General features: G+C 36.4%; 2 protein-coding genes and 1 long non-coding RNA gene across 3 annotated transcripts; 2 read left to right on the plus strand and 1 right to left on the minus strand.

Moving 5' to 3' along the window:
* The first annotated feature begins 7,295 nt into the window (after positions 1 to 7,295).
* cplx3a (complexin 3a) lies at positions 7,296 to 12,250 on the plus strand. The gene is made up of 3 exons (XM_007252858.3): positions 7,296 to 7,656; positions 9,690 to 9,777; positions 10,681 to 12,250. Exons 1-3 carry the CDS (start codon positions 7,499 to 7,501, stop codon positions 10,903 to 10,905), a joined length of 471 nt encoding a protein of 156 aa, XP_007252920.1. The 5' UTR covers positions 7,296 to 7,498; the 3' UTR covers positions 10,906 to 12,250.
* Positions 8,245 to 13,613, minus strand: LOC125804734 (uncharacterized). The gene is made up of 3 exons (XR_007440886.1): positions 13,399 to 13,613; positions 10,618 to 10,836; positions 8,245 to 8,533 (listed from the first exon to the last, which is right to left on the minus strand). It is a non-coding gene; the product is annotated as an uncharacterized LOC125804734 (long non-coding RNA).
* On the plus strand, positions 12,635 to 17,366 carry adal (adenosine deaminase-like). Its single transcript, XM_007252857.4, has 10 exons — positions 12,635 to 12,841; positions 14,112 to 14,242; positions 15,026 to 15,086; positions 15,166 to 15,253; positions 15,338 to 15,419; positions 15,514 to 15,640; positions 16,104 to 16,184; positions 16,288 to 16,426; positions 16,731 to 16,831; positions 16,926 to 17,366. Exons 1-10 carry the CDS (start codon positions 12,797 to 12,799, stop codon positions 17,208 to 17,210), a joined length of 1,140 nt encoding a protein of 379 aa, XP_007252919.1. The 5' UTR covers positions 12,635 to 12,796; the 3' UTR covers positions 17,211 to 17,366.
* Positions 17,367 to 18,294: the final 928 nt, after the last annotated feature.

Below are 18,294 nucleotides of genomic sequence, written 5' to 3' on the forward strand. Positions count from 1 at the left end.
AGCATCAGAAATCTGGAACAGAGGCAGTGATGTGATGACAGTGCAGTCAGGCTGGAACATAAACCTTGATACCTGTATGTTTTGCTGAATCTGTGTAGTGGTGGCTTGATGCTAAAGCTAAAACCACACATGCTGGCTCAGAGAAATACAAGCACTCCACCCTGTTTTTATCCTGGAGAAATGCATATTCTTGTTTACTATACTGAAATATGAGATGGGGATCATTTCGGTTAAGCAGAATGAAGTTTAGTAAATCAAATCAAATAAAATGTATTTATATAGCACTTTCACAACTGATGCTTCTGCAAAGCAGGGCAAAATATGAAACAAGAAACAAAACACAAAACCCCCAGTAAGTTACAGAAACCTTGGGAGGAACCAAGGCTCACAAGCTTGGACCCATCCTCCTCTGATAAAAACTGCTTCTAAATTATTGATAAAAAGTCACTATACGGTTACATATACAGCCACATGAGTCACATTGAGAGCAGCAGAAATGATTACTATAATGTGCTATTGCAGAGAATTATAAAAATAAAGAAATCCTTGTTTTACTACTAGTAGTAGTGGATCAGATCACATGTTAGCCAAAGAGAGATGAAGGGATGTGGTGTATTATCATTTTAAAAGTATGTTTAATATACATATTTAATTACATATACTTTCTAAAATGAAACATATTTTCAGCTTATCAGAGAGAAACTAAATTTTACTCTCACTCTCAGCGGTGCTGGAGCTCGATTTAGGAGTGTTTGAGCCCCCTAAATGAATATGATGCAAATATGGATGCTCAGATGGATGGGATGTATAGTTTTATATTTTAGATTCTTCAAAGTGAGCACCTCATGCCATTTTCTCAGTCAGCTTTATGAGGTAGAGTCACCTGGAAAAGCTTTCAGTTAACAGCTGTGCTGAACTACTTATTTACTTAATTTTTTTCTCTTAATGTGTTTGAGAGCATCAGTTGGTATTCAGTGAATAGGCCTTTTTGAGTAAATGTTCTAATCCATATTATGGCAAGAAGAAAAAAATGCCTTTAGAAATCGAGGTCAGTCAATCTGAAAAAAGAAAAAAAATCACGAAAAAGTCACTATTAGACCAGGGTAAAATTGGCACTCATCAGGACATCCCAGCGAAAGGAGGAGCAAGAGTTACCTCTGTTGCACAGGATAAGTTTTTCAGAGTTTCCAGCTTTTAAAAACTGCAAGTTTACAGCACCCCAGATATGAGCCATCTACATGCTTCACAGAGTATTTTGGTTTGTTTAACACTTTTTAAGTTTAACTACACTCTTCCTTATATATAATTATACAGGTATGTGTCACATCTGCCCACAGCTGGGCCTGTAGTTTCTGCACCCTCGTAGTTTGTGCAAATATCACTGATCTGTTAGTGTCCTGTTATTTACTAGGCGTGACACTTTGTCCTAAACGATGGCTTTTTAGATCATCACAAAAGAAGTTGAGAGCTCATTAGACATTTAAACCTGACTGTTGTCACATTGAAAACAGAATGTCGTTTTCTTGTTAAAGAAATGTATGTCTCAGTACACATTTCTTAATCATGACATCACTGCAAAAGGCCTGGATGATGGGCAATTTGTTGAGATGACAGTCCTGTCATTTTCTTAGTCTAATGATGCCCCACTGACAGTCTGTCAGCTGTGTAAACTGTCTTCAAATTGCTGTACATTTGGCCTCCCCTGTTTTTTGTCCTCTACACTGTGAAGAGATCTACCAGCTTTATAACTGACCCTATTTGTTTAGATCCCAATCAACAAATTAAGAAAAAAAGGTTTCATCTGTATATTTTTTGCTCATTTAAGATATTTAGGTTGCTACTGGACATACCTAGTATATTATAATCTGCACTTCATATGATAAAAATCTTTTTGGAAAATCGTATCTAAAATTGTTTTACATTTCATTTTCCATCCAAGCAGCTAACAGAAGAGCATCCGTGGCCCTCCATCTGAAGTGCACAGACCCTGAAAACAGCAGTAAACCCCTTCACCCTCGCTCTGCTGTGAGTTTTCATGAGCCTGAGGGGTCATGGGGCGGCGAAAGCTGACATGTTCACTTTGATTCGCTAAAATATCAAGGTTCTTCCAGCTGGAGCAGCGGATACCTTCCTCTGCACTCATCAGACTCTGTTTGCATCTCCTCACTGACATCTGGACCCTCCGTCCCGCGTCAGCTTCGCCCACTCCCAGCCTGAGGGGCCCAACGTGCCACACACAATCTCCTTCACCACGTGTCTGGACCTCAGGGTGGACACATAAGTTCTCTCCCACAAAGTATCAGGCTTTGTTCTCTGCAGATAAGACTGTCATTAGAGCTTCCCAAGATGAACAGAATATGAATTTTCTGAGTGTATTGGTATATTTTGTTATATGCATTATATAAAAAAAAATATTTGAGTGTACTTTAACCTAATCTCTATCAGCCATGACTGCAGAATAGAGCCACTTAAACAGAAATCATTCTGAACATCATTTTCCAGAACCTAGGAAAGACCAGAAGATGTGCTGCTGGCTAAATCTTCACTCAAACTAGAAGTATACAGCCAGGTGTCATCTTCTCTAAAAAGTGTGTTTTAAGTCAACAGGTTTTCCACACTTACTGAATTCAATTGTGAGTGAACTGGAATAAATATGCAGGCTCCTGACAATCATATGGCGGGGGTTGACTTGCCTGTCTTAGCAGCATACAAACAGGTCTTGACCTCCATAGTTCCCCTTAACTGTAATTTCTTAGTAACACTGCACACTGTACTAACTGCAAGTACCAGTACAAAACTACAAAACAACTGGCCTATGTTATTTCAAATTTCACCAATACATGTATCCAAGTTTTTTTTTTATCTGCAACATCTCTAGAACTGCCTAGATGGTGGACAACTCATCAAAAAAAGCTTCTTGCTTTTTTTCAGTCCAGTGATGCACCTCCCTCTTAAAGTCTGTCAGCTGGTCAAAATGTTTTCAAGTGTGTGGTAGAAGCTAAAACAAATGCATGCCAAGTTTTGCAGCAATCCAGGGTGCATTGTTGTGGGGGAGCACTGAGTAATGTGTAATTAAATATCTTTTTTTAAATATTTTTTTTAATTTCCCATTTTCTCACCAATTTACATGGCTAATTACTCAACCCACTCATTAAGACTCACACATCACTAGTGATGCCCCAACACCAGAAGGGTGAAGACAAGCACATGCCTCCTCCGATACATGTGAAGTCAGCCACCGCCTCTTTTCAAACTGTTGAGAGAGCGCCATCTACCCATTCAGAGAGAGCAAGGCCAATTGTGCTCTCTTAGGGCTCCGGTAGCTGATGGCAAGCTACATGAAAAGGATTCGAACCGGCGAGCTCCTGATCATAGTGGCAGCGCTTAGCCCGCTGGACCACTTGGAGCCACTTTCTGTTTTAAACATTTGTCAAGCACCATGTTTAACTGTCAGCTGACATTAACATGATTGAGATATTTTTTTTTTTGCATTTTTGTGGAAAGATTCTGGCAGTAATGTGTGTGTGTGGGCGGACTTACAAATCTCTGTGGAGAAACTCATAATACACATTTTCATTCCCTCAAATGACAAATGCTTAAAGAAAACAAATATAAGACTGAGCTAATTATGTTTTGGTGAGTAATGCAGAGGACTGTTCGCCCTTTCAGCCTTTTTTGTTTGTTTATATACAGCATATACACAGCCCTGAAAAAAAGAGACCAATTAAAAATGATGAGTTTCTTTGATTTTACCAAATTGAAAATGCCAAGATGCATGAAAACCAGGGTTATTCCACCAAATATTGATTTCTAAACTCTTAAAACTTTATGAATATGAACTTGTTTTCTTTGCATTATTTGAGGTCTGAAAGTTTGGCATCTTTTTTTGTTATTTCTGCCATTTTCAATTTTCTGTGAGTAAATGCTCTAAATTACAGTATTGTTATTTGAAAAATGTTGTCCGTAGTTTATAGGATAAAACAACAATGTTCATTTTGCTCAAACATAAACCTATAAATAGCAAAATCAGAGAAACTGATTCAGAAACTGAAGTGGTCTCTAATGTTTTTTTTTTCCAGAGCTATATATATATATATATATATATATATATATATATTTTTTTTTTTTTTTTTTTTTTTTTGATTTTTTAAAAAAAGAAGTAGTAAACCCAGCCTCTGTAGATAATGATGTTCATGGTGTGACTTTTGCAAAAGTTAGGGTAACTGCTTTATTTTATCAGCTTTTTGTTCTGTTTGTTCACATTTCTTGTGACATTGAAGTGAAATTGTTTAGGTTAAGGGATTGAGATCATGAGAACTGCTCCAAAAGCTTCAGGCTAGACTAGACTGGTGTTTATATGATGGATCATTATCATGTTGTGGAGATCACCCTCTTTTTCTATTATCTTTTTTTTTTTTCAGACAGTTTGACTTATTTACCCAGACTTGGCAGGTTTATGTACTATAAATGTAATAACGTGTAATTACTGGAATGCAATGTTCCTGTATGAAATATAAACATTCATATTTTAAAATACGCTCAAAGATCATTAGAATGTTAGTTTAACACAGCTTTGGATGTTAAACTATGCATGTCTGTGTATGTTTTGAGCTGTTTGGTGCTTTTTATTTTAAACAGATAAACAGATACTCAAATACAAAAGAGTTCTAGTCTGATTTAAACAGGACATCCTGAGCGAAAAGGAGAGAGACACAAACATTGATGATAAAGTATTCTGCAAAATACCTTTGAATAACGACACTGATATCATCTGGACGAGCAATAAAAAGAGCCCAGGGGGAGATGAATGCTGAAAGCAGCGTGAATATAAACTAGAATAAATAACTGATGGAACAGAATCTTTGGTGCAGAGCAGTGACTCACTGGCCTTTCATAGCAAATTCATCACCAACAATATCACCCCAAAGGAGGACACTTACACACACACACACACACACACACACACACATGCATGCATAATGGAACAAACTATAATTCATGTTGATATCTTACACTTTCCTGTCTTGTCAAAACATTACATTCAGGGTAAAGCCCAAAGCTCACAAGATGGAGATAAAGTTAAGACTTATACATGTGTGAACTCGCATGTAATATTTCTGCACAGCTTTTCAATGCAAAATTCTGAAATGCATGTTTAAAACATACAAACAAGCCCAAACCCAGAAACACAGAGGAGAAAAACATGCATAAATTAAGAGAAATAATTCAGTAGAGCTTTTGCGTGTCTTCACAAGATACTAAATGTGCCTAATGGGCAGAATAAAGGCCCTCTCATTATCTCCATCATTAAAACATGCAAGACCCTCAAGGTCTTATCACAACCTCACACTTAGGCCTTCCTCTGGAATAAAAAAGAACAGAACTGAAGAAAAGAAAGAAGAGGAACAGCAGTTGAATCATGACTACTACTATAAGTTCAAATAAGTAAATATACTTATTATTAGTAGATATAATCAGAAATATTAACAGTCATGGTCTTGTGAAGCTCCTGCACCAGCATCCTTGGAGGCCCCCAAATTGCAGCGGTTTTGTAGAAATTTCATTCATGTTTCAATGTATGTAAGAGAAATCATTTTGGCCCTAACCTTTTTCACTATTAAAGTATTTCTTTAAATACGTAGAGCAAGAGATTAAATTAAGACTAAGACTAAGAATTTCATTACCAGACTATGAAAATAAAGCCACAAAGCAATAAATTAAATCTCTCTACTCATATATATTATTTAATATTAGGGCTGTTGCGTTAACACACCTTATTTATTTAGAATCAGTAACACATTATTATGTTTTTACAGATTAATTACACCATCAAGTTTGACCCCAAATTCTATCGTAATCTGCCCACACCCGTCTCCCCTAAAACATACAAGTATACAGCTCTGGAAAAAAAAAATAGAAACCAATTCCATTTTTGAATCTATAAACTACGATATTCAATATTTCTCCAAAATTCCAAATAAAAATATCTTCATTTAGAGCATGAATTTGCAGAAAATAAGAAATGTCTGAAATAACAAAAAAGATGCAGAGCTTTCAGACCTCAAATAATGCAAAAAAAAAAAACAACAACAAGTTGATATTCATAATGTTTTAAGAGTTCAGAAATCAATATTTGGAGGAATAACCCTGGTTTTTAATCACAGTTTTCATGCACCTTGGCATTTTCTCCTCCACCAGTCTTCCTCTTCCTCTTGATTATATTGCAGAGATGTTTTTTTCAGACCTGTATAGTAATATTTTAATTGACACCACTAATATAAATATAATAGCATTTTACTATAAGAGATTACTCGTAGTAATCACAAGTAATGTCATAACTAATCTGACTACACTACTAATAAATATACTGTACATTTGATATTTTTGTTGATATTTTTCTTATATTCTTTTCACCTTAAGTCTTTGAGCCACATTAAAGGTCATAGGCTTCTGGAAATTGGAACTACATATTAGCAGTATAGGAATGACTGTAAAGTAGAGCTAAAGCTGGAACATAATGGAATTAAACCAAGCGTAACAGAGACGCCACTGTGCAACACACTTTACACTGTGAGAGGTGACAGGAAAGAGCAATGCAGCATGGGGAACACTGAGTTACTCACACTTACTCATCAGCATGACTGCAGGCCACTGCTTCTGACATAGAGACCAAGAAGTCCACATAAAAGAAATGGATTCATTCTTGCTATAGGATTGTTGCAGTATTCTGGTGAAGTCTAATAAGTCCACATCTAACCCACATTCATCCATACTGTTTTGTTAGTGCTTTGAATTAATACAGAAGTATCAAATTACCGGCAAACCATATTCTGCTATGTTTTTTCACATAAATATTATAGAATATTTCTAATCTTCTCATAATTAAACGTGAGGTCACAAAATGTGCTTCCAGACGGGAATAAATTTACCAGATGACCACAGAGTTCAGCAAAAAACAGAAGCTAATTCAGCCTGTAATTTTCTCAGAGGACGTCTGAGAAAAACACATACATGACCCATTGTTAAATATTTTATTTAATTATAAAATAATGTTTTCAGAGAATATTTATATGTTTCTGATATTTTCTAATATTTTTCAATAAAAAAAAACATCCTCTTCCTCACACCTGAATTCAGACAGGCCCTCTGAATCTCTGCTCCGTGTCACACTGACCTCGCCTCCTGCACTGTGATTGGCTAGTACTTCATAGTCACATGCAAGGGGCGTGGCTTTTTAATAAAAAAAATAAGCACAGCGTTCATATAAAGAGATACAAACACTGAGATGAGCATATTCCCAAGAGCCAGGGCTAAAAAACATAGAAGCCCCCATACAGATACACAGAGGAACATGAGAGAGTTTTTATCACCTCTTTTTTAATTTTAGTTATTTGATTAATCCCAGTCTGGACCCAAACTTGTGTTTTGTGGAACTGTAGCAGGAACTGTAGCAGGTGAATAAAGTGTGAAGTGTTCTCTGTTGCAGAAGAAGGAGGGCATGGCGTTCATGGTGAAGCACATGATAGGAGGGCAGCTGAAGGATCTCACCGGGGGTCTGGCGGAGGAAAAGCCTGAGGGGGAGAAGAGCGAGGCCGCGGCTAAAGGGATGACCCAGGAGGAGTTTGAGGAGTACCAGCAGCAGCTGGCGGAGGAGAAGTAAGTCCTACACCCCCCTGTATTCACTCAGCTGATCTGAAGATCATCCTGACCGGGCAGTTTAGGCTGGCAACCTCTTTTAGGTTAAAAATACAGAAATACAAGCATATTTTCCCTTATGCAATAGATTTTCTTCTGTATGAGCTGATTTCACAAACAGATTTGGGTAGTAAATTTTACTAAAGTATGTTTTATTAATAATACTTAATAATATATTACTAAAAAAAACTTACTTTAGTTTAAAAAAAGTTACTACCCAAATCTGTTAGTGAAATCAGCTCAGAATATTCTGTATCCATTGAAGAATTTTGCTTGCTTGCCTAAACTGCCCAGTCAGGATCATCTGAATATAAATAAAAAAAAGTAAAATATCCTGACATAAATTTACATTTGGTTTCGTTTGTGCTTCATTTATAGTGTTTGCACTGGTGACAAACAGATTTGGGTAGTATTTTTTTTTATATAAAAAAAAATAATAATAAAAATAAAAAAAACATTCTTTAGTAAAAAAAAAAAGTTGCTACGCAAATCTGTTTGTGAAATCTACTCTTACAGAAGAGTCTGTATTTATCGAAGACTCCATTGAATAAAAGAAATTTGCCTGTATTGCTGCATTTTTATCATAAAGGAGGTGTTTGTTTGACTAAACTGCCCAGTCAGGATCATCGGAATATAAATAAAATAAAAATAAAATATCTTGACATAAATTGACATTTGGTTTCATTTGTGCTTAATTTTATTGTGTGTGCACTAGTGACAAGCATGTAAGTTGATTGTATCCTAACTGGAGTATGAGGAATCAGAGCTCATAGACTTCTGTGCTTATAGATTCCATGTAAGTAACTCAATACTGTAGAACTTGTACTTGTGTTGTTTTCTGAAAAAAAAAGAAACACTTTACTTTACTAAGTCAGTACTTTAAGTCAATACTTATTATATGTAACAGTGTTTTATTTGAATTTATGTTTACGTTACTGAGCTTACCTCTGTTTTATTTTATTTGATCCATATTTTAATATAAATGTAACCAAGCAAATAGATTAAGTGCCTTGCCAAAGGGCACAATGTTAAGTTCTACATTATCTAAACTGGAGTACCATTTCTCTGCACCAGCACACAAGATGTGTTAGATCAGAGGTGGGTGTATTTTCAGAACCTAGACTGATGGATTTCTGCACAGTTTTAACTCTTCAACCTGTTAATTGCAGTTTAGTAGGTCTAATAGAGCAGGAAACTCAGCTAACTGTATTGGACACCAGCCCCCATTGCCCACCACTGTGCTAGATGATGGAAAGTAAGAATAATAATATTAATAAGTTCAACTTATATAGCGCCTTTCCCAAACCCAAAGACGCTTTACAAAAAAAAAAGCTCAGAATTTAACTCAAAATCTAGGTTATAAATGTGCACAGGTCTCCAGGATTGGGGTCTGGAAGCACTAGAAGTATTTTAAAATCCCCCCCTGCTCTAATGCACCTACATCAAATCAGAAGAGCTCATTAATTAGATAGATCAGGTGTATTAGAGCTGGGTAACTGGCAGCATGTAAAGTTCAAAGCATGCTCCAGATCCCACTATAGATGTCTTTAAGTGAAGCAAGTCTTCTGCACAGAGTTCTGGAGCCTGGCATTTATTTTCTGCCACCCAGCAATATAAAAATAGCATCAGCACCCCTTTCTCATGTGTAATATGAGGAGAGATCCGGAACGTTGGTTTTATTTACAGTCTGCTGTACCTTCGATCGATACTGTATGTCACAATGCCCTCTAGATCCATGTTTGCCTGGTCTAGACTTAAAGTCTCTGGCTTCACCTCTGGAAATGCATAAACAGCTCTTTCTTTCCTTCCTCTGCATTTTTATGAAATCATATTGCATTTTTTGTAGTTTGTGCACAGCCTGCTATCTTGATCTCTGGATTCAGGAATATGTTAGGCTAAAAATGCTGAAAATGTGAGCAGGCATAGTGATTTTATTTTTCATAATGCATCAAGTGTGTATTGGTGTCAGGCTGATTTCTGGTGTCTTCACTCAGGATGGAGCGAGATGCCAGCTTTGCTCAGAAGAAAGCAGAGAGGGCCACAGTCAGGAGCCACTTTAGGGAGAAATATAGGCTGCCAAAGGTTTGTAGTATCACCAACCCCAGCTCATACAAAGAAAGATCACTACAAGGGCAAAGCCAGTAACTATGGCAACAGTGAAGCTCAAGAAAAACAGCTTCAAAGTTTCTACATTTCACATTGTCCTTCTTTGAAGGACCCATTTCTCACATTTTTCTTTAAATTCATTTATTCAGTTTGTGTCAGGTTATTCACTAAAACATATCCTAATTCATTACTACATGACCATTTTCATTCTCTCTTTATCTTTTAGAGTTATAGACTGTCTAAAATAAAAGAAATGTTGACTGAATGCTATGTTGCCCACACTGTCTCACTTAAATTCAGACAGTGTAGTGATGAATGTTTGTATATCCAAATCAAAAGAAAAATAGATCCTGACAGTACCATGGTATGAACAGCTCATGGCTAGATCTTGTTTAGCTGGGTTGTCTTTAGCTATTAGCATTTTTGCCTAATAAATCAGAATGCATGATTACTAAACTTTGATTCAGTCATGACTAGGTGCCTTTTTGTTATAGCATACTGCTTGAATAGGCAGAATTTATTTTGTTTTAGACACAGACATAAATAAGCTTGGGTCCAGTTGATAACCTCAACTGTGCCTCATGCTATGGGTAAACAGGTAAATGTAAATGTTTTGTCAAAAATGTCACAAAAACAGAGAATGTACAATATGATATTTACCAATTTCATTGTGCCTTTTATTAAGGACATTTAATTTGTAAAAAAATAATAATATTGAATATTGTTGAACTTTTATCACTATAAAAAAACCCTAGAATTTGGTCGCAAACTCAGTTACTTTGCTATTCCTTTGTGGTGATCTGAACATGAACCTACCTTTTTATTCTATATATGACTCTCTGTAAACTGATCAGCTCAGCCTGTCCTTTGTCCACCTAGAGTGAGCTGGATGACACTCAGATCGAGGCAGCAGGTAAAGATGTGGAGCTTCCCACTGAGCTGGCTAAGATGATCGCCGAGGATAATGAAGAGGAGGAGCACAAGCAGTCCGTCCTGGGGCAGCTGTCCAACATTCAGAATGTTGATATGGACCAGCTGAAGGACAAAGCACAAGCCACTCTGGAAGACCTTAAACAGTCAGCAGAAAAGTGTGAAGTCATGTGATCTAAGCCATTTCCTGTAATTCAGTTCATGAAGTGTAAAAAGTCATTCAGTCTGGTTTTGATGGAACTTGATGGACTAAGATTTCTTTACAGTGGTGGTGATGGGAGCCAGGGGTTGCAATGTGTACACCACACAAATATAGCCATTTGTTAGCAACCTACAAAGGTTTTTAATATGAAGATACTGCTGGGTAAAGTGTGGTAAAATTGAAAGAATATATTTATTTGGGTACCAAATTGCCTTACAGTACACTACATATTCATCTCCATCCAGAATGTGACTTAAAGGTGTCCTAGAATGGAAACAGTATTTACTTTGGGAAAGTTGAATATGGAGAGTTTGGAACATAGACGTAGCATAATCCAGCATAACCGTAACCATATTTCCAAAATCACCCAAAACTGTTACAAATCAATCTTGAATCTTTGATATTTACACCAAAGAAAATTGATTTTGTGAATGTCACTTTGCCTAAGACCTGATTGATGGAAGGATAACTCAAAATGCTTTGGCTAAAAGCCTTACCATCTTTTCCACTATCTAATCAAAGGATATGATATCAACAAATAAAAAAAATTACAGTGTTTTTGCTACGGTGCCTAAAGTAGACTGTGCTATGCGGCTACTGTGTAAGCTGTCAGAGTACCTCACTCTAAAATCTAAGCATTTTCAATCCTGACCAGTACCAGAATAAATGCATTCTGTGGCACCCTTACAATGTGTTAAAGCAATGTGCATAGGGATATCTTAAAACTATAATAAAACATTGTCTCAGGCTTCAGGCAGTGTATTTGTTTTTATTATATATAATGACTTTCTGGGGTAAACCTTTAGAGGCATTGAATTCTTTTAATGTTCATTCCTAAAACCACAACTGTGAACAATTTTTTGACTCATCTAAATAATTCCACAACAAACACACTCTGAATGACTTTACATTTTAACCCTTTGATTATGTAGATATGAGTGGAATACCTCTTTAACAAACACAGATAATGCGCAGATAATTCTGCTGCTGAGGGGAAAAAGGGAATATGATATAAATACAAATACAATTTTATATGTATAAACCTCACATTCCAAATGTCATAATAACTAAACACACAATGTTTATTCCTTTCGTTCTTAATGCACTTGTTACATAACAATATAAGCCATTCGTCTTTCTGTATCAGTAGCCTATGCAAATATCCAACATGGTGTTAAATACGGGCATTTACTTTTGTACAATATGTATATTAATGATATATATTATTTCTATTATTTGTTATAATTGTTTTATTTTGTTTTGTGAAATTTCCTGCTGAAAACAAAGATCAAATAAAGTGGAACTAAACTACAAAAAGTCCAAGTTTGGGATTCATTTCAGCGTTGCAGCGCTCAGAGTTGCCAGGTTCGCGGTTTTTCCGCCAAATTGGGCTTGTTTGAAAATCTAGTCGCGGGTGAAAATTCCCCCGCGGTGGCGGGCTGCGTTTTTTGGGGCTACTTTTAAAAATGACCGCGGCCGCAGAAAAAAAAGTGACAAAAAATCACAATGTAACCAGAAATCACCAGGCAATGAAATGAGGAGAGAGATGAGTTCAGAAAGGGCAAGAAAAGAAAAGATTAACGTTAAGTAAAAGTCTAGACTGGGAAATAAAACTGTTACAAAATAAGTAATTAAACACTAATGTTAAGGTGAACACTCCTTGGCTTTTTTTATTGGCTTCTCAGACGAGACAGACATATATTTTGGGCTAGTTTAAGCTTCTGAAGGGCGGGTTTTAGACTCACTTTGGGCTGGATATTTTGATTGGACCTGGCAACCCTAGTAACAGTTGCCACTAAAGGGACTGAACGAGTTTAAGTGTAAAACGTTGCTTAAATTATTTACTTTTAATACAGCGCTGTAATGGAGACTCCAGCGGACCCCTTTTATAGACAGCTGCCTAAAGTGGTAAGATGGAAAAAAATCGGAATTCCTAAGATTGGCTTTGTTAGATAGGTTAGCTAGCTAGCTAAACAGCTAATTCCCGTTCCACCTTAAATGTTGTGGAGATATTGATGACAGGTGTCCTGGACAGGCACCATATGATAGTGCTGCAGCATTTAAGGTGGAATGTAGCTAAAAACAAACTAAAAAAATCTTAACTTTGTTGATAATTTTCAAAGTTCAAGAGGAATTTAACCCAACTTGAGCCTAAGAAAAAGGGGCCTTTTGTTCCAGACGTTTATCGACAGTAAATAAATCTAGCTAACTCTGTTTTGTTAGCATTAGATAGAAGGTTAGTAGCTAGCTTAGCTATCCAAGTTCACATCAGGGCATTAATCATATCAATACAAATAAATAAAACCAGTGGAGAGAAAGTAAAAACAGAGACAAACAAATAAAAACGGCAAACGGACACAATGAAATTAATAATCGTCAAAAAAACTATGACAGTAACTAGATGTTAGTTATGCTAGCTTTTTACGTATATTAAAACAGATAAGCTAACTATCTAACTAACTTACATCCCAGATGGCATTTCAGCGTTAAATCAACGTTGCTGTTATGGTTGAATTAGCGTTGGATTTGATTGAAAAGTAAATCACCTTTGTTATGGCAACGTTGTTTCAACGTTGTATGTTCAGCCTACAAACTTACAATAAACTTACATCACTGTAGTAAAGCTACAGAGTGTAAAGAATGTTATCCATCAGTAAGTTACCGATCTGATTAAGGTATGGTGAAGAATTAGTGCCAAATTAAAAAGCAGTTAACATACTTCAAATGAAAATAAAATCACTTCTCATCCCTCCATCCAATCGTTTTTTTATTGTATGCTGACGAAATGTCAAATATTTATTCAAAAGGCAGAAGATTGAGGACATTATGCTGATTATGTGAACGTTTGCACAACCATGTAATATTAAAAGTACTTTCAACGTTAAAACAATAACAGGCATTACTTCAACCATATTTCAGACTTATTTCAACGTTGAAGGTCGGTTGTTTGCCAGCTGGGATAGGTTATCTAAACATTTGAATATTAGAAACCAGGTTGCAGGTTTTCCTTACAATATAAAACTCCACACAGTTTCAGTTTTTTTTAGAGCACTGGATTTTTTTTTTCTGTTGCATATACGTGTCTTTCTCCTAATGATCGGTAGTGGTGGCTGGGTCAGTGACTGCCCAACACCAAAGGCGAGGTTTAGATTAATAATCTCATGATTTTGCACAACAGGAGCTTCATGCTCATCTGAACGGCTCTGTGAGCTCCGAAACGATGGAGCAGCTCATCGCCCGCAAACCGCAGCTCAATATCGAGCACAGCATGACGGCCATACGTAGCGGACAGCGCCGCACCCTGGACGAGTGAGTACCTACAATAATACCCGGAGCATTTACTCTCTTCTCTTTTTATTGTTTTTAACTTAACCTTGTCGTGCGTGATGGATGGTGATGTCGTGGACATGACCATGTTACCGTGTGCGCGTGGACATGACCATGTTACCGTGTGCGCGTGGACCATAACCTGCTGACGTCGATATACATATTTATAACCTACGGAGAGACTACACACCCTGGTAACTTTAGAAATATATATAACCTTATAAATAACGTTTATATACCTTGCATTTTAGATTTCAACCAACTGTATGCAAACAGTAAAATGAAATGTCTCCTTTTGGCTTCACATTTATTTAGCCTTAAGCTTTAACCCCTTTTTTATTATTGTTGTAGACTAATTTAATTAAAACAATAGATCTAATACAAAAAAAATAAAATCATTTTAAATTAGCAAGTCCAAACATACACGGTTAATTGTGTGAAAATGCTTTGGTTTTCAAATTGGTGACACATTAAAAAAATCCTTGACTTGTGCAAATTATGCTGCAGCACCCGTAAAGCAGTAAAGGTACAGGGCCCAACTGTGGTGGCCCACCAAACTCATGAATCAAAAACACAACCTTGTTTTCAATACAGGCCTGGTGCTCTAACCACTAAGCAACCACTACCCCTACATTAGAAATCTTTTGAATCTACTCCTGCATTAAATGTGGATGTGATTTCTGCCAGTGTTTATGAGCATGCTGGCTAATGTTCAACCCCACTCACAAGGTAACACCTCACAACTTATTTATCTTTCTTGTGCAGATGCTTTCAGGTTTTCAAAGTGATCCATCAGCTTGTTGATTCAGAAGAGGATATCTTAATGGTAAAGATGACTCTGTTTTAACTTTTACTGTTATACAAAGTCTGTTATACAAACTCACCTGGCTCTTTAATTTTAACAGGTTGCTAAAGCTGTAATTCAGGAGTTTGCTGCAGATGGAGTAAAGTATTTGGAGCTGCGCAGCACCCCACGTGAAGAAACAAAAACAGGTATTGTTAGTAAATGTCTTAATGTAGTGGAGAAAGCTTGTTTTATATTCTTTTGTTTTATTAATAGTCTGCCTTTTTGTGAAGGTTTGTCTAAGCGGAGATATGTAGAAACAGTCATTGAAGCCATTCATCAATGTAAACAAGAAGGAGTAGACATAGATGTCAGGTTAGTAACTCAATCAATCTGGTTAAGATGGTGAGGGTCAAATAACCAGAATGTCTCATAATAGAGGTTTTTATGTTCATATGTGGTTTAACAGGTTTCTTGTGGCCATAGACCGCAGAAATGGCACTAAGGTGGCTATGGAGACTGTGAAGCTAGCTGAGGACTTCATGCTGTCCAGTAATGGTGTGGTTGTAGGACTGGACCTGAGTGGAGATCCTACGGTCAGTACCGTTTGCTTATTTGTCAAAAAGATGGTTGAATAGCCAAAGCTCCACAGTTGAGATACATATGGCCAACAGTTATTGGCCATATCTTATTAAGCACCATTGTTTTCTGTAATATTTAAAACCCTACAATTGAGACAGTATGAAAAATGCAAATTTTAAAAAGCACAGTGTTATTTACATTTTCTTTTAATTTTATATGATTGCAGACTATATGAACCCAATGTATTTAATGTTTAATCTGGGCAACTAAATTGATTAAAATACACCCATTCCTGCATTTTGTTGTGTATAATTTTAAACCTTAGTAAATTATAACAAAAAATGTAATTGGTACAATTGTGATCAGATGAAACAGCCATATTGCTGTCAGTTGAATGAAGTTTTATGAGACTAGACTCTTTTAGACATTAAAGTTTCATGTCTGTGTTTCCAAAGATGCTTGTTTTGTCTTTAAAAGGTGGGTCATGGAAGAGACCTGCTCCCTGCTCTCCAGAAGGCTCGAAACTGTGGACTTAAGCTAGCACTGCATTTGTCAGAGGTTTGACTATTTATATCTAAACCCAATGCCAGTATTTAACATTTCATGTATTGATTTTATCTCGGCGGATCCAGTTATATTGCAATGCATCTCTGTGTCTTAGATTCCTTCCCAGAAGGAAGAGTCTGAGCTGCTGTTGGATTTGCCTCCTGATAGAATTGGTCACGGGACGTTTTTACACCCTGAAGTCGGGGGGTCAGACACTCTTGTGGATAAAGTTTGCAAGCAAAAAATTCCTATAGGTGAAAAAAAAATTATGTTTAGCAATATTCTTTTACCTAATTTTATCCAGGTTCTGTTTGGCACGACATTCATGAGTCATGGCTTTTGTATTTGCACACATTATTATTTTAGATGCTCTTTACTAAGATATTTATTTTACTTTAGTTTAAATGACTCTTTCTTCAGTTTTTGAAAATAATAATATTGAATGTAAACACTGTTAAGGTTTACTATACTATTGACTGCCCAGTCCTTACGCCCATAATTAACTATGCCCTCCTGCAATAGTGTTTATTTTTATAATTTTTTAATATTTCCATACAGAGCTGTGCTTGACCTCCAATGTAACGGGCCAGACTGTACCTTCATATGACCAGCATCATTTCAAGTACTGGTACACACGAGGACACCCTTGTGTTCTTTGTGTAAGTAATTTATTCTGAAAATTAGCTTACACTATTTTTAGCAAATTAAAATAAACCATTTACACATGCATTCTTTTCCTGTTCCTCCATTCAGACGGACGATAAGGGAGTTTTCTGCACAGATCTCTCTCAGGAATACCAGCTGGCTGCTTCTACTTTCAGACTTAGTCAGGAGGATGTGTGGGATCTTTCCCAGCAGGCCATCCATTGCAGCTTCGCCCCAGAGCCTGTAAAGCAGCAGCTAGAGCAGAAGTGGGCCAAGCTCAGGCCTGTGTGCCTCATGTCTGACACTGATGAACCTTCTACTCCGCCATTGTTTTACATGGACGTGCCAAGCAGACCAGCCTTGACCTCAGTTTTAGAAAAAGAAAATGGATAATTTTTTGTACTAAAGCATGAACCACTTAATTCTATTGTAATACAAAAGACAGTTTGTAAAGCAGATTGAATCACTCTTCTCTATAGATGTTGTCATAAGGTTTTACCTTTATTTACTGTTTACTGCATCTCTTTAACTGGAAACTGCTCAGAAAAATGACTGTCTTGATCTACCTAAATTTTCAAGGAATTAATTACTCTGGACCTTGTTTTGTGAGGCAAAGTAGCAAAGATGATCCTTCCAGCAGGGGGCATCAGTACAACAAAGATCTGATATTTTTTTGTGCAGCATTTAGTGCTTGATGTTTCAGTCAAAAAGCTTTTTGGATTTTTTTAGTTCTTCTGAAGTAACATTTCAGTCAAATCTACCTCACACCACACTTAAGGAGCTTAAAGCATAAGGACATTTAAGATTCAGTTTAACACAATGTTTAGGGATGGAGGTTTAACATATAAACAAATAAAACTAAAGAAATGTCTTGTACAAATGATTCTTTTAAAGTCATTAAGAGAAATAAAGGACATCTTCAGAGTTATAAATATAGAATCAGCTGCAGCATATCTTCTGCAGATATCTAGAGCATTGTTAGAGAGAGTTTTGAACAAGTGTCTTATTTTAAACTAAATACATTTATTTTATTTAACCTTGATTGTTAAAGTGAAGGGATCACTATGACCAGTTCCAAAGAGCTCACTGAGTACTTTAAAATAAGGATTAAAAAAGATCTCAGAACAATTTAAAATCAGATGTACCACAGTTTGCTATATCATTTATAAGTAAAACAAATACCAACATGACCGTGTCGGCTATCCTAACAAGTTCAGCCAGAGAGCAGACTGCAAGATGCGCAAAGAAGTCTCCAACTAGCCTAAAATGTTATTGTGGAACCTACAGGTAGCTCTCACCACAGTTGTGACATGTCAAGATATAGCATCTAACGTCAGAAAAAGACCAAACAAGCTTGTTTTTTCATGGGAGATGTCCAAGGAGGAAACCTTTTACTGTCTAAAAAAAAAAAAAAAAAAAAAGAATCGGGGCAGGAATAAAGTTCCAGATTGCCAAAATATACATAGACAAAAAGCAT

This window comes from Astyanax mexicanus, chromosome 10 (genome assembly GCF_023375975.1).
Source record: "Astyanax mexicanus isolate ESR-SI-001 chromosome 10, AstMex3_surface, whole genome shotgun sequence".
Taxonomy (NCBI): Eukaryota; Metazoa; Chordata; class Actinopteri; order Characiformes; family Acestrorhamphidae; genus Astyanax; species Astyanax mexicanus.